The sequence below is a fragment of the Danio rerio genome, chromosome 4, assembly GCF_049306965.1.
Source record: "Danio rerio strain Tuebingen ecotype United States chromosome 4, GRCz12tu, whole genome shotgun sequence".
NCBI lineage: Eukaryota > Metazoa > Chordata > Actinopteri > Cypriniformes > Danionidae > Danio > Danio rerio.
Window position 1 is genome coordinate 66,674,248 of NC_133179.1, and position 16,928 is coordinate 66,691,175.

General features: G+C 39.2%; 2 protein-coding genes across 5 annotated transcripts in view; both read left to right on the forward strand.

Moving 5' to 3' along the window:
* LOC141381810 (uncharacterized) overlaps positions 1-16,928 on the forward strand; it is a 201,291-nt gene that overhangs the window by 179,587 nt on the left and 4,776 nt on the right. The gene's annotated exons all lie outside the window — the stretch shown is intronic.
* Positions 1,237-15,629, forward strand: LOC137490970 (uncharacterized). Of its 4 annotated transcripts, none has more exons than XM_073948453.1 (4): positions 1,237-1,279; positions 1,824-1,973; positions 9,984-10,061; positions 12,046-15,629. In XM_073948453.1, the coding sequence occupies exon 4, from the start codon at positions 12,210-12,212 to the stop codon at positions 13,425-13,427; it is 1,218 nt and encodes a 405-aa protein (XP_073804554.1). In that variant the 5' UTR covers positions 1,237-1,279; positions 1,824-1,973; positions 9,984-10,061; positions 12,046-12,209; the 3' UTR covers positions 13,428-15,629. The 4 variants fall into 4 exon arrangements, with proteins under 4 accessions (XP_073804554.1, XP_073804555.1, XP_068076089.1 ...); XM_073948454.1 differs by having other exon boundaries at positions 9,984-10,043; XM_068219988.2 differs by lacking the exon at positions 9,984-10,061.

Sequence of the window (16,928 nt, forward strand, 5' to 3'; positions counted from 1 at the left end):
ATGATTTGTTAGATGAAAATGGACTGCTACTATCTCATAACAGATTATTAAATAAATATAGAGTTAAAATCACAGATAAAGGTTATACTGAAATTTGCGAGGCTATACATATTGCTTTGTTTAGGTTAATTCAAAGTAATTGTTTTAATCTCCCATGTATACTTGTAACTTTTCTTCCATTTTTAAAAATATCAAATGTTGACATTTTCGATGGTAAATGTAACATCAACCTTATTTACAAACAATTTAAACGCTTATCATTGGTGATTTTAAGTGTCATCATCTAGGAGTTGTTAAACCCTCAGTAGAGGACAAAGCTTTTACCTTTTCTCTTAAATATCCTGTAGCACCTGAGGTTAAGGAAACTCATTACATAATTGTATTCAGGATATATCCTGTGAATTAGTTTATTCAAAAAAGATTTAACTTTGATGTTGATAAGTGTAGATCTGCTCCAGAAACACTCGATCACTTTTTTTTTTCTTGTGAATTTACTTTTTAATTCTGGTTTGACATCCATCCTTGGCTTTCATTAAAGATGATTTCAGTCCCCCCTATTGTTCTAGAAGATATTTTATTTTACAAAGCTGATTTACATTGTTCTTTCTCTGATGTTGTGAACTTTATTTTACTAATGGGTAAATGTCATATTCATTGCTGTGAGTGGAAAAAGTGCAGACCCTCTTTTAGATGTTTTCTTTCTGAGGTAGAGAAAGTGGCTCAAAGCATCAAATACTTCAGAAATCAAAGTAAAATAGCTGAATCTCTCTTTACTTAATTTTTAAAACATTTATTTTCATAATGTTTTGTTTGTCCTTTGATGTAGATCTTTTGTACTGCTCCTTGCTGCAGTTGTAACAATTTTAATATATTTTAATGGTAAATATGCCTTGCGATGTTGATTGTTCTGTTTTGTGATGTAAACTTTTTGCAAAAATAAAAACGAAAAAAAAAAAACACTTTGGATGGAAAAAAAAACACAGTGGATGAAACAAGTTTTTCAAAATTGTGTAAAAATGTTTGGATTAAAAGTTTTGATCAACTTTAAATACTGAATGTCTGTGTATTTGAGAGAGAGAGAGAGAGAGAGAGAGAGAGAGAGAGAGAGAGAGAGAGAGCAGATATGTTGTGTGAGATGTGAAAAGGAGTGTGAAATTTATGATGTCCTGACTGCAACAGTAAGTGGCAAAAAAGCTGAACAAAAAAGACTTTTATTTTGGCGTGTTGTGTGACGTCATAAGGCTGCGCCGCTTCCGCGCTGCGGTTCAACTGGAGGAAGGTTTGTTTCACAACTTTACACAAATATAAACCGACTGATTAAAGTTTTAGGTTTTTCTTTCGATATCATATACCTGCGGTTGACTATTATTTTAATCCTTTATTCAACGAAGTACTATTTTAATTACAGAAATCGAGGGCAATTGTTTGAACAACATAAATGTGTGTAACGTTAAGTGTTTTAATGAAGGTTTTATTTATTTACTAGCATAATGTCATTCCAAAAAAAGTATACATTATATATAAATATATATATATATATATATATATATATATATATATATATATATATACATATACATATATATATATATATATATATATATATATATATATATATATATATATATATATATATATATATATATATATATATAAGAAATGGAGAACTAGTTTTTATTAGGTCATTTGTTTGTGGCAATTGTTTCTTGCTCAGACTTACCTGATTTATTTTTGTTTATCACTCTCATATAAAGAAACTGTTGAAGCAAGTGTTGAAGAGAAGTTATTTTGCTTCTGTTCATTGTTTTGTTCATTTTAAACAGGATAAAGTGTCCAGAAACAGAGAAAAACTCCTGCTGAAGCGACTGATCTCCACACTGTTATAAAGATGGCGTTTATTAAAGAGGAGAGTGAAGATGTGAAGATTGAAGAAACATTCACAGTCAAACAGGAAGATCCGCAGGAACAAACAAGTTAGTTTTCATTCAGATATATTTTAATAATAATAATACTAAATTAAATCCATGTTGCAGCCCTGAGTGTGCTGCCTAGTTCTCCTAAATGCACATAAGCACTCATTGAAAGATAGGAACGAGTTTCTTTTGTTGCTTGTTCTCATGTCTTTTGTCATTATTTTAAGTATTATTAGTCTTCCATTTTCTCTACCTTCTTAAGGTTATTGCTTTTCTTGTTCTCCTACTGTGTGTAAAGCACCCTTGAGCACTGGCGCTATATAAAATAAATAATAACAATAAATTAAAAAAAAGTTCACCTGAGCTGACAATATTTAACCTACAGTATTCTCATAAAAGATATCTGCTATTACAGTGATAGTGTTGGCTTGGTACTTTCCATTTGCATATGTCGGGTAGATCACAATTCCCTTTTTTTTCATCAACTTCTTTATGAGTTTAAACTTGTTTCTAGTAGGTGTTACTAGTTCTCACAGATAGTATCAGAGTTAGAATTAAACCTTTATTATAATAACTAATTATCAGGGCTATTGTGTTTAAACAGAGTTTCCGCGGAGTCTTAAAATGTCTTAAATTCCAAAATCTAAAATTTGCCCCTAAAAAGTCTTAAATTTACTGAAATATTGTGTTGTAGGTCTTAAATCTTTTTTAAACAAGTCTTAATTTTCCTGTGTTCATGTTTTGTTACCCAATTTGGTCAAAACCCATACAATCACCAACAATCCATCTCAATAAAACTTTCAACTTTTATTTAAAAAGGTCATTTTAACTCTATTTATCATAATGGTAAAGACTGCTGAGGATATCCACCTGGACAGATTGTTGTGAATGGATTTAGTTTATTATAGTTTTTAAAACTTTTAAAACATTTGTTAATTTGTTTTTTTTATTTTAAAGAAAGTTTATTTTGGAAAAAAAGTGTGTGGATCCAAGTCGAGCTCTCGTGTTTTTACACAATATTTAAGATCTTTGGCTAAGAAATATCTTAAATATTTTTATATCATTAATATTATTAAATATTATATATAAAATATTTATTGGTAGGACATATACAAATCGTTTTTCATCAGGGCCATCTGAAAAATTCCTTAGTCTAAAATTTCATTCATAATAGTCTTAAAATGTCTTTAAAAGTCTTAAATTTAACTTGGTGACATCTGTAGAAACCCTGATTTAAAGTATGTCAGAAAACGTGGATGACTCTAATTTTAAGTATGCTGAATGAAAATGGACACTAAAATAATAAATTATTATAAAACATTGTACAGTATTCTAAACTATATGATGTTGTTGTAGGACGATGTGAGACAAAACAAATTATAGTGGAACAATAACGTTTAGCATTGCACTGACTACAACTGGCCAACAAACTAGTCTAAAAAAGACTTCTGCTGCTTAAGAAATGGATTACAGCATGCTGATGATATGCAAACCTTTGAGTAAGAAGTTCATCAATATTGACCATATTCTTCACGTACCAGCAGGCGCCGCCATTAAAATCTTTTTGCTTTTTAAAGAATAAATTTTTAGATCCTTAAAACAGTGTAATGCTGCTTGTCTTGATCTTGTGGGGGAAACCGGAGCACCCAGAGAAAACCCACCCCAGCTCGGGGAGAACATGCAAACTCCATTGCTGTAAGGTTTGGAGCTTATGCTGCGATTCTAAACAAATAGTCGGAAACAGAAAGCAGTTGAAGGATGGCGTGTTTAAATTCATTATTTATCTGACTCCATCAAAGTTGTTATTATCATTGATGAAGAGAAAAAATCTCAAAGCTTAAAGCAGGTAAAGTTGTTTATTAAGTTACATGTTTTAATATACAGACAGTAGAATGAAACAAACTAACATACTGTATAAAGAAATTAGCTGTAACGTGCACTGCTGAGCAACAAAGACAGTGAAACTCCCTTTGTTAGCAAATAAGGCTACGCAGCCTTGTGCGGGAAATGCAGAGTAAAAGCCATTCTCCCAGATCAACACTTACCGTTCCTTATTATACCCTGAGCAAAGCATTGTCAAACAAGAGTGAAAATCAACCCCCCTAAACGAACTGAACATGAGAGGAGATAAAGTGGGTGAGAAGAACATTAACATACTCTCCTCAGGCCATGACTAGTATGAATAGTAAATATATTGAAATACAAGCAATCAATGTCTCTATTGATTTTAGCACTACAATGCTTATAGAGCCCATATTATACATGAAATAGGGTCATATCCTGGTTGTAAGGGTCTCCAACAACAGTCTAATATGCATGCAAGGTCAAAAAACACTTTCATGGTCTTATAATCTGCATTTATTTTTACCTAATTATCCCAGCGACTCCTGTATGAATCGTCCAGTGATTCATTTGTTCCCAAACCCCTCCTTAGCGCGGAGCTAATCTGCGCTGATTGGACCGATGACAGTCTGTCGCGATTGGTCGACTGCCTTCAGTCAGAGAGGGAAATGGCCAATAGCTAATCAGCAATTTAAAAAGTAATCACAGTTCATACACGCTCGATAATGTAGGCGTGGATTTTAGCTGCCACACTATGGCGAGTGGATAGTGCCACGGATAACCGAACGAAGGAGACAGTCGTGTACTTGCCATACCACACACACACACCTTCGGATGACAACGCTCCCGCTTCCGCCCGCACCCGCCAGGTTTTAGCCTGAGAACCCGCTCCGTTTTCTGCCCGCCGCGCCCGGTCCCGCTAGAGCGGAGAACACAACCAAAAATCACCCAGTTAACACACACACACAGCACAAAGCACACAAAACTCGTTCGTTCGTTCGCTCTCTCTCTCTCTCTCTCTCTCTCTCTCTCTCTCTCTCTCGCTCTCTCTCATACGCGCGCACTAACACACACACAAGCACCACGCAGACTCTCTCTTTCTAATTCGCATAGCAATATCCGTGACATTGCTAGACAGCCCGCTCCCGTCCCAAATTAAACCCGTTACCGACCGCTCCTGCGATTTATTCGGAAATTTATTCCCGCGGCTGTCCCCGCGCCAGATTTCTGCGGCGCGGGAATAAATTTCCGAATAAATCGCGGGAGCAGAACTCTAGCACGGAGCTCCATAAACAAACAGCACGCGTCGCGTTTTTAACGTGACTTTGCACGCGATAAGATAATATATCCAGTTAACCTGATACAGTACACGCGGTTACAAGTAACAAATCACAACTAAATACATTTGCAAGCTAGAGTCAACGAGGCAACAACTTTAACCGCACGTACTTACACTTGAGAAATGGAAGAAACCCATCCTGACGTCCATCAGTTACTCTTTACTGATCCTTCCTTTAACAAACTCAGATGAAGTATTCTTTGTAGCATGTAGCTTCCAGAAGTTTCCAACTGCTTGGTTATAATGCTGAGGTTTCATCTTTGGGTAGAGACTCAATATATCCATCTGCAGTGTGACTTCAATCGACCGGCATGTTTGTGTGCGTGTGTTTGTGGGTGTGCGTGTGTTTGTGGGTGTGCGTGTGTTTGTGGGTGTGTGTGTGTCTGGGTTTCTGCGTCAGAGGGCGGGGCCTCAGGTTTGAAATCTCCCGGGTTTGCGCGTGCACGTGAATAACTTGGTTTCGTTCGTACGTCATGGCGAAACACCTAATGAGTCGGTATCAAGGCGACTCGTTTGAAGCACTATGAGTCGACTCTTTTATAGATGAATCAACCGTTTCAAACACTGTATTCTTACAGATTTAAGCCTTAGCTGGATACTTCACTTCACTTAGAGCTGTGTTACACACTACATGGAGGGGAATTTTCAAAAACCCATAATATGGGCTCTTTAAGTCATAAACTGTCAAATGACACCAAACATGATAAAGCTATTTGAAGGAAGATCACAAGCAGAAGAATTGTGTATGGTGAAAAGCACATGGTCACTGTAAGCAAATGGCAGAGATGTGTATTGGAGCTGTGATCAACTCTACCAAGCCAGTAGGACCCATTCCATGCTTGGAATGTCTCAGTAGTCCTTCATTAGCATTAAAGGAATATATAATTGAAGAATATATAATATTTTCTCATCTTACATAGCTATTGCCTACATTTCAGTTAGACAAAGAACAAAGTCACGTACGAGAAAGGCTTGTTCTTCTTTAATTAATAACTAGCTTAAATTCACAGACCTTCGACAGAGACATGTAAGTAGATTGTAAGTAGATTAATTGGATTATTACTCTTCTAAAAACTGTTTTAGTACTTCTTACATTCTTATTATTCAACTATTTTAATTGATTTTTCCAAAGTCTTCAAATTTTCCACAACACACATATTGAACAACAAATTAACATGGTACATAGCTACAGACATACACCCCATAAAGAAAAAGGGTGAAAGATAAAAATAAATTAATTAATAAAAATAGATCAAATAAATTAGGAAACTAGGGACAAACTCTCACCAAGGATATAATAACCTCTGAGCGTTCCATGTAGGAGAGGAAAGGCTGCCAAACCTCTAAAACTTTTTTGTAGAGTATCGGATGATGTACTTAAGGTGCTCGAGTTTAGGATGTGATAACAATTCTAATATCCAATGTTTGTGGGATGGTGGGTTTGTTTTTTCCATCTTAGGAGAATCAGACGTCTGGCCAATAAAAAAGAAAAGGCAATGATCTCTATTACATATAGATGAAAATGATCTAAAAATATTGGCCCAAAATTTATGTAATCTAGGGCATCGCCAGAACATCAGATCTGCTGGCTTCAAACCACATCTGGGGCAAGATGAATCTGACCCTGGATACATTTTTGCCAGCTTGCTCCTAGATAGGTGAAGCCTAAGAAGCACCTTAAACTGAAAAAGACCATGTCTACTACATACAGGGGATGAGTGTACCAGTACTATGGCATATTGCCAGGCTGTATCTGATATTTCTAGTCCCAGTCCGTCTTCCCATTTTAGCTTTATACAATTTAGGCAAGGGGAGGCAGTTCTTTAGACCACTTCATATAACATGGACATCATACCCCTTTGATATGAGTCCATATTTACCAATTTATCTATCCAGCATGCTTATGGTTGGTTCAGTGAAGGAGAGAAGTGTTTTTTTTACGAAACTATGGACTTGAAAGTACCTAAAAAATTGTCTCCAAAACAAGAGCTTCATCAAATACCTTGCACAACAGTGGTGTTAGCTTGGCAGTAAAGCCATCAGAGCCTGGTGCTTTTCCGGTTTTCAATTTTTTAATTGCATTTTCAATTTCAGAAGGTGTTATATTTCATTCTAATGCCAACTGATCTGAATCACAAAGGTATGGCAATTCTAAATAATTGAAAAAGCTCTCAATACGTCCAATTTCGTTTACCTCAGAGCTGCAAAGGGTTTTATAAAAGTGTTTAAATTGATCATTAATACCCTGTTAATCAGTAATAATACTGCCCTCACCCTTACTAACTGCTGCTATAAAAGCAGCTGCTGAGGATTGTTTCAGTTTGTAACACAGTAACATGGCAGCTCGTTCACCATGTTCATAATGAATCTAGCGTGATCTTATGTGGACATTTTCACTTGTCAGGGAGTCATATTCCGCTTGCAGAAGGAGTCTTTTCTAATGGAGCTCTTCGGAAGGTGATGTTGAGTGTAGCTGATCAATTGTATTATTTAAATTCATAATCTCTGTAAGCCGTTTTGACATTCTTTTATTTGCGCTAGCTTGATATTAAATGATCTGTCCTTTTATAAATGCTTTCAGAGTATACCATAGGATGCTCAAACTTATCTTATATATTTTACAAAATCGTCGTCTGCCAAGAGTCTTGAGTTAAACCGCCATGTATGTTGGAGGATTCCATTGCCTGAAAACATAGCTTTAGAGAGACTGGACAATGTTCCGAAATAACAATACTACCATACTCTACTGCTGACATTAATGCCCCATTCACACGGGGCTTCAGCATCAACGCTTGACAGAAAGCGTGTCTGAAGTTGGGGCTGACGTGATCGTCATAGCAGCGTTAGCCAATGAATTTACACAGCAATTGGCCACAGTCTGAGCTGGTGTATTTGCATACAGCGATCTGTTGGCTTCCATCGCCGCTTGAAAAGTTTATCAAGTCCCAACTTTTGCAGCGAACAATGCTTCTGAAGCAGCGTCGACGAATCCACAATGCAGTTCGGCAACGCCTGACGTCACACATTCAAAGTGAACGGGAAGCGTTGACGCTGATGCCCCTTGTGAATGGGGTGTAAGGGACGTAACTGCTTGTCCAGGAGAAAATGGTCAATCCTGGAATAGGTTTGATGCACGGGTGAATTAAATTCAGGAGGTTCGCCTCCTAAAATTAAATTGTGTGTGTCAAGACTAGGCAAAATTGAAAATAAATCAATGAAAATGTGTACATTGTCCCAATTAGGAGCATACACATAGGCCAGGACCACAGACATGTTAAAAGTTTGGATTATTATGTTTCTGCCATTTTTATCCAGCACATTTGACTCGATGACAAACTGTACATTCTTATGTATGAGTACAGCAACGACCCTACTTTTGCTATTGAAGTTTGAATAATATATTTGTGTATAGCCTCCTCTAAGTTTAGAATAGTCTTTTTTCAACAGATGTGTCTCCTGTAAATATACAATATCGGATTTGAACTGTTTTTAACTGATTTTAATTGTTTCGTTTTATTGGGTGATTTAGCCTCCGCACATTCCAACTGGTAAAGTTTGTCTTTACTCCACCCATTTTATGGGCTGTTGAAAACATTTATCAGAAGCATCCGAAGCACCCGAAAGGTATCTGTGGGTTTTGTATGTAGGGGTATATATAAATGTTGCTATAATAAAGGCCAAAGAAGAAAAAATGGCCATGAATATCAAATCACTTTTATTGTTACATCATCAGCAGCACGTGTGCTATGATGAGTGAAAAGCTTAGGTGCTGGCTCTAGACAGTACAAAATACAGACAGTGCAAATATAATTTGGCAGCATTATAATTGTTGACAGCGATATGTATAATGAATATGTGTACCCATAGTTGTAGGCAGTATTGTTTTAGGTATGTATTGGTTAAAGTGCAGTGCATGCTACATATGCATGGTGTGCAGTGAGGGGTATTAAGTGTTCATCAGCCTGATAGTCTGAGGGAAGAAGCTTTCCTTTAGTCGGCTGGTGCGCGACCGGATGCTGCAGAACTATTTGCCTAAGGGTAGCAGAGAGAAAAGTCTATGGCTTGGGTGGCTAGAATCGCTTATAATTCACTTGGCTTTCCTCATGCACCGCCTGGTGTAGATGTCGTGGTGGGAGGGAAGCTCACCTTCTACTACGCGACCAGCAGTTCACACAATCCTATGTAGGCCTTTGCGATTGCTGCTGGTGCTATTTCCATACCAGGTGGTGATACAGCCACACAGGATGCTCTCCACAGTGCAGGTGTAGAACGAGCGGAGGATGTGAGGGCTTATTCCAAACCTCCTGAGACGCCTGAGGAAGAAGAGGCGTTGTTGTGCCTTACTTAGCACTACGTCTGTGTGAGCAGTCCATGTCAAATCCTCAGCAATGTGTACTCCAAGAAACTTGAAAGCGCTGACTCTCTCCACTGGTGTCCCGTTGATGTTGATGGGGGTGTGTTTTCTCTTCTCCCAGCTCCTTGGTTTTGCTGATGTTGAGTGAGGGGTGGTTTTCCTCACACCACTGCGTCAGAGTGTAAACCTCCTCTCTGTAGGCCATCTCATCATTATCTGTGATTAGGCCCACCACTGTCATCAGCAAATTTAACGATGACGTTGGAGCTGTGTTTGGCTGTACAGTCGCGTGTGTACAGGGAGTACAGGAGTTGACTGAGAACACAGCTCTGTGGATCATCAGTGTGGATCAGGTCATGTTGTTCATTCTGACCACCTGGCGTCTTCTTGACAGGAAGTCCAGGATCTAGATGCACATAGAGCTGTGTAGACCCAGAGCTTGGAGCTTCACCACTAGTTTGGCAGGCACTATAGTGTTGAATACTGAGCTGTAGTCCACAAACAGCATTCTCACATATGTGTTTTTGTTTTCCAGGTGAGACAGAGCAGTGTGCAAGGTGAAAGCAATTGCAACATCAGTGGAGCGATTATTCCTGTAAGCAAATTGCAGAGGGTCAGTGTGAGCAGGCAGTACAGAGCAGATGTGCTTTTTAAACATCTTCTCAAAGCACTTGCTGAAGATGGGTGTCAGAGCAACTGGACGCCAGTCATTTAAGCATGTAATTTTAGATTATGTCGGTATGGGCACAATAGTAGCTGTCTTAAAGCATGTGGGAACCACAGACCGAGAGAGCGAGAGGTTAACGATGTCCGTGAAAACCCCCGCTAGCTGGTGTGCGCATGCTTTAAGTACACGTCCAAGGATGCCATCTGGGCCGTAGCTTTCCGGATGTTCCGGAAAGATTTCGTTACGTCTGCTACAGAAACAGAGTGTGCTGGCGGTTTTGGTATCGGCCGCGGGAGCGCACAGTGTGTAGGTGCTGTCCTGGGCTTTAAAGCAGGTGTAGAACAAGTTGAGCTCGTCCGGGAGAGATGCAGAAAAGTTTACAGTGGCGGGTTTGTTACTTTTAAAGTTTATTATGTAATTAAGTCCCTGCCACATACTCCTCCCCTCTACCTTGTACCTCTGTATTGATGTTTTGCTGCTTTGATAGTTTACCTGAGGTTGTAGTTTGCTTGTTTTTGTTCCTCAGCATTTCTGGATTTATAGGCGGAGGTTCACACTGATCGGGCTGTTCGAACTTTGCCATCAATCCATGGTTTTGGGTTGGGGTAGATACGAACAGTTTTTGTTGAGGCCATGTCTTCTATACACTTTCTGATGAAGCATGTAACGGTGTCTTGAGTAAACTTTAATGTCGTCATCAGAAGCTGCCCGGAACATCTCCCAGTCCACATGATCAAAACATTCTTGAAGTATGGAACTCGATTGGTCCGTCCAGCTTTGAAACGTCTTGAGGGTGGGTGGTTCCCGTTTCAGTTTCTGTCTGTAAGCAGGCAAGAGCAGAACAAAAGAGTCATCTGATTTGCTTAGCGGTGGGCGGGGGAGGGATTTGTTGGCTTCCCGGAACGGAGAATAGCAGTGGTCCAAAATTCGGTCACCATGCATGTTTGTGGTGATATGGTGATAGTATTTTGGAGTGATTTTCCTGAGATTGGCATTGTTAAAGTCCCCTGTAACAATAAATGCTGCCTCTGGGTGTGTGGTTTCCTGCTCGCTTATGCTCCCATTCAGTTCCCTAAGCGCCTGCTCTGTGTTGGCTTGAGGGTGGATGCAAACATCTGTATTTATAACAGCTGTGACCTCTCTTGGTGGCCAGTGTGGTTGGCACCGAAGCATAAGGTATTCCAGATCAGGAGAACAAAATGATCTAACTGGATGTATCTAACTGGACCCCCTCATTCGAGTTGCAACATAAAAGAGCTTAGACAACAAAAAAAATATATATGCAACTTATTTAATATACACAACTAATAAAACAACAAATCAAGAAACAAACAAATGTCTAGGGGAAAATGAAGAAAATAACTAACTTTAACTACACATATAAATAATGCCAAACAAAACCATAAGGTTGCCAAAATAAAGAGATGGTCTTGATGCAAGGACGGCCAGTAGCCACACTATCCTACAGAAGCTAGCTCACTCTCGCATTTATATGCTTTGAACCAATTGGGGAGCTACCATGGCACCTTAACAGGATCTGCCACATCCAAACTGGAATACCAGGGTCGTCACACCATTTACACCTTTCAAATCTGTGTCTTATCAATGTGACCAAAATTACTTTTATGATCAATTATGTAAGAAACTCTGAAAACTAGACTGACAGCGTTTCAATTTACAATGACTTCTATGTTAGGCGACTATGACACAATTTACATTGTAAAAGCAGTAGATAAATAAAGATGAATTTAATCTGCTTAAATGTGTACATGTTAATGACTGAACAAAATATGATCTGATTTTATTTTACATTTAACATGCATCAAAATAAGTGTGTGTAGCCAATGTTTCCAGTGTCTTTTTACTTTTTAGCTTTTGATGAGAGATTTTTAGACTTAATGAAAACTAATCTTTTATTTATTTATTTCAGACCTAATTGAAGAGAATGAGAGGAAAGAGGAGGAACATCATGTCAAAATTGAGGAAAAAACTCATTTACAGACTGATGGTATTTTGAAAAGGAGAGACAAGAATTGTTTCACCTGCACTCAGTGTGGAAAGATTTTGGCAAGCAAAAGCAAACTTAAGATTCACATGATGATACACACTGGAGAGAAACCATTCACATGCACTCAATGTGGGAAGAGTTTCAACCAATCATCACAACTTAATGACCACATGATGATCCACACTGGAGAGAAACCATTTACTTGCACTCAGTGTGGGAAGAGTTTCAACCGCTCAGCACACCTTGATCAACACATGAGGATCCACACTGGAGAGAAACCATTTACTTGCACTCAGTGTGGGAAGAGTTTCAACCGCTCATCAAACCTTGATCAACACATAAGGATCCACACTGGAGAGAAACCAATAACGTGCACTCAGTGTGGGAAGAGTTTTCGCCAATCCTCATCCATTTATAAACACATGAGGATCCACACTGGAGAGAAACCATTCACATGCACTCAGTGTGGGAAGAGTTTCATCCAATCATCAAACTTTAATCTACACATGAGGATCCACACTGGAGAGAAACCATTTACGTGCACTCAGTGTGGGAAGAGTTTCCGCCAAGCATCATCACTTAATAAACACATGAGGACCCACACTGGAGAGAAACCATTTACTTGCACTCAGTGTGGGAAGAGTTTCCGCCAAGCATCATCACTTAATAAACACATGAGGACCCACACTGGAGAGAAACCATTTACTTGCACTCAGTGTGGGAAGAGTTTCAACAGCTCATCACACCTTAATCAACACATGAGGATCCACACTGGAGAGAAACCAATAACGTGCACTCAGTGTGGGAAGAGTTTTCGCCAATCATCATCCCTTTATAAACACATGAGGATCCACACTGGAGAGAAACCATTCACATGCACTCAGTGTGGGAAGAGTTTCCGCCAAGCATCATCACTTAATAAACACATGAGGATCCACACTGGAGAGAAACCATTCACATGCACTCAGTGTGGAAAAAGTTTTAACTGCTCATCATACCTTAAACAACACATGACGATCCACACTGGAGAGAAACCATTTACGTGCACTCAGTGTGGGAAGAGTTTCCGCCAAGCGTCATCACTTAATATACACATGAGGACCCACACTGGAGAGAAACCATTTACTTGCACTCAGTGTGGGAAGAGTTTCAACCGCTCATCACACCTTGATCAACACATGAGGATCCACACTGGAGAGAAACCATTCACATGCACTCAGTGTGGGAAGAGTTTCAGCCAATCATCAAACTTAAATCTACACATGAGGATCCACACTGGAGAGAAACCATTCACTTGCTCTTAATTAAATTCAATTCAGCTTTATTTGTATAGCGCTTTTACAATGTAGATTGTGTCAAAGCAGCTTCACATAAATGGTCATAATAAATTGGATCAGGGTAGTTCAGTTTTTAGTGTTTCAGTTCAGCTCAGTTCAGTGTGGTTTAAATCATTACTGAGAGTTCAAACACTGAAGAGCAAATCCATTGATGCATAGCTCTTCCGATCCTGAACCATGCAAGCCAGTGGCGACAGCGGAGAGGGAAAAAAAAACTTTACTGATAGGAGTGAAGAAAAAAAACCTTGAGAGAAACCAGACTCAGTTGGGCACGACCATTTTCATTTCTCCGCTGGCCAAAAGTCTTGTGCAGAGCTGCAGTCTCAGCAGTGGAGGCTGGAAGCTGGCCAAAGGGAAGACTCGTCTGTCCCTGGAGCATCACTGGAATCAGTCTCATGCTCTCCACACCCCATGACCACCAGCGCAGCAGCTCAGGAAACGGCCTGGTCCAGGGTATGGAAACCTTGGGATCATCTAGTTTTGAACTGAGAGAGTGTGTCTGAGCCTCGGATGTTATCAGGAAGGCTATTCCAGAGTTTAGGAGCCATAAATGAGAAGGCTCGACCTCCTTTACTCGACTTTGCTATTCTAGGTACTACCAGATGCCCGGAGTTTTGAGATCTTAAAGAGCGAGTTGGATTGTAGCGAGACAGAAGATAAACAGGAGCTAGATTATTTAGAGCTTTAAAGGTGAGAATTAATATTTTAAATTTAATACAAAACTTAACAGGCAGCCAGTGTAATGAGGGTACAATTGGGGTCTGTGTTCACACCGGACTTTTCTCTCCATAGACTTCCATTCATACGCACGCAAATGTGTCAGACTGGAAACGTAAGTTTGTGCGTCAAGTTTCGCAATTCACTGCCTTGCAAGGTTCAAGCTTGGTGAACTTTGACCTTGGAAATTGCATCACTTGACTATGTAAGACCCACACTGGAGAGAAACCATTCACATGCACTCAGTGTGGGAAGAGATTCAACCGATCAGCAAACCTTAATGAACACATGAAAATCCACACTGATGTGAAAGAGTATATGCGCTTTGAGTGTAAGAAGACTTATTACAGCTCCAAAATTGAAACTGCACCAGACAATTTACACTGGAGAGACTGTACAAGTGTTTTTACAAGAGGTTTAATCAGTTAACACATCTGAAAACAACAGGATTCACACTGGAGAGAAACCGTACAGATCTGATCAGTGTCTACAGAGTTTTAATCATTCGGCGCAGCTTAAGAAACACATAGACAAAAAAGTTGCACACATGACATGAATGCAGCAAAACATTTTCTCTGTGCACTGGATGTTTCATGTCTGAATAATGTTTGAAAAGGCTGAGTGACAGTATACTGTTTTCCAACACTCCTACACTGCAGTAGGTCGGGTTGTAAATGTGTTGCGCTTCTCGCGTTTACCGTAAACACCGTGGTGGTGGCTGAAAGAAGAACTGTCATAAACATCTGGCCAACAGCTCCTCTGCAGCTTAAAATCTCTTTGCAAGTGATTGTACCAGTGCAGATAAATTTGTACTCTCTCCAGTGTATTCATGTAGCTAGTGTTGTTTTAGATGATGTTCACTGTCTGACTCCCTGAATGAGAGACATCACTGGGAAGACACCGCACATCAAACAAGGTGGAGCTCTAGGACGCTTAGTCTGCAGTATACCAGGCCCTCAAGTTTTAAAAGCCCATTCAATTGTCCTGTGTTGCAGCTTTTATTAGTGAAGTTCTTTACTTTTAGATTCTAGATTTTTTCTAGTTTACTGCATTTACTTTGAGTAGAATACAAACTTGATGATTATTTTATGATTTAGGCAGAGCGACAGGTATTAAGTTTTACAATATTTATACACTGTGATGACTCCAGATTGGAGTATGTGGTAAATCCTGATTGGATGCCTGCAATACTCATCAATGGGTATATAAAAGTTGTTGTGCTAGCTACCGCATGACGCTGTGGCTACACGGGAGTCCACATGTCAAGACCTGCCATCTCATTGGCTCTTCAACCTTATGGTTTTGTTTTGCATTAATTTTGTCATGTAGTTAAAGTGTTGTTGTGATTATATCCTAAGTTCTTTATCGTCATTATTATCCCTAAACATTTGTTGGTTGCTTTGATTGTTTGTTCTATGAGTTACTTTTATAATAAATAATTTGCATTCAGGCTATTTTGTTGGCACTCTTATGGTGTGACTCTAACAAGCGGGTCATAACACTTCGCAAAATGTGGCCGGTTGTATCCAAGATCTTGTTCTTTTCAGTCATGACCATAGGTGAGAGTAGGAACCTAGAATGAGCAGTAAATTACGAACATTGCCTTTCGTCTCAGATCCTTCACAACAGACAACCACATCAACTGCATTACTGCTGCCGCTGCACTGATCCATCTTTAAATCTCACATTCCATTCCTAATGGAAAACACTGATACTTGAACTCCATTTGGGGTAAAGACTCTCCTCCAAACTGGAGATGGCCACCTTTTTCCAGTCAAGCACAATGGTTTCTTAGAGGTGCTGTTTCTTTCCCTGCCATGTCACACTCAGCAGCAAACCGTCCCACTTACTCCATGTCCTATGAAGCCAAAAAGACAACGTTATCTGCAAATGGCAGAGACAGTCCTAGCCTGCACCTAAAATTCTGTCAGTAAAAATTACTGTATTTTTGAGATCAGCCTGAAAAATAGCACATTTACAAAATAAAATGAATAAATAGATGGATGGATAGACATTGTAGTGGTGGAAGGGGAAGTTGGATGGCTTGTGTAGATGTTAGATGATCACACACACACACACACACACACACACACACACACACACACACACACACACACACACACACTCAAGTAATAGCTTCTAGCTTATTTTTATTACGTTCTTCAGCAGTAACAAGCTTTTCTGTTCTGTCGCTCCTTCCACCGACGTTCCCCTCTAGCTCCACCCACTTCCGTTACGTCACTTGACACACAATAAGCTACATCCCCCGCTTTTTTAGCAGGTGACAAGGCAACAAAAAGTAAAAAAATAAAATCAGGTAAATGTATATACAGATCTGGCATGAACTAACATGCGCATGAAACAAAGTGATCTCGCATGGCCACGACATATGGCGCGTTAGCACGGAAAGATGGTCAAGCAAATAAAGACATGAACAGTAGGGGGCAGTCGTGTACTGTAACGCACTGTATTGAAGCCGGAGCATTCTTTACGCATCATTATAACCTAGAAAACTACTTCATACAGGGGCGTAGATGTAGGGTGGACGGTGGTGATGCTTAATATTAATAGTTAAGTTTTCTAATTCACCACTGAACAACAGCTGATTAAACATCTGTGTCCTTTGAAGAAAAGCAAGATGGAGCAAACTAAAAAAAAAAACGCAAAAAAATGCATTTAGAAACAGCTGAGGGCAAGTTATAACTAATAATAATATTTCTGACTTATTTAATCTGAGCAGAGGTACAAGAC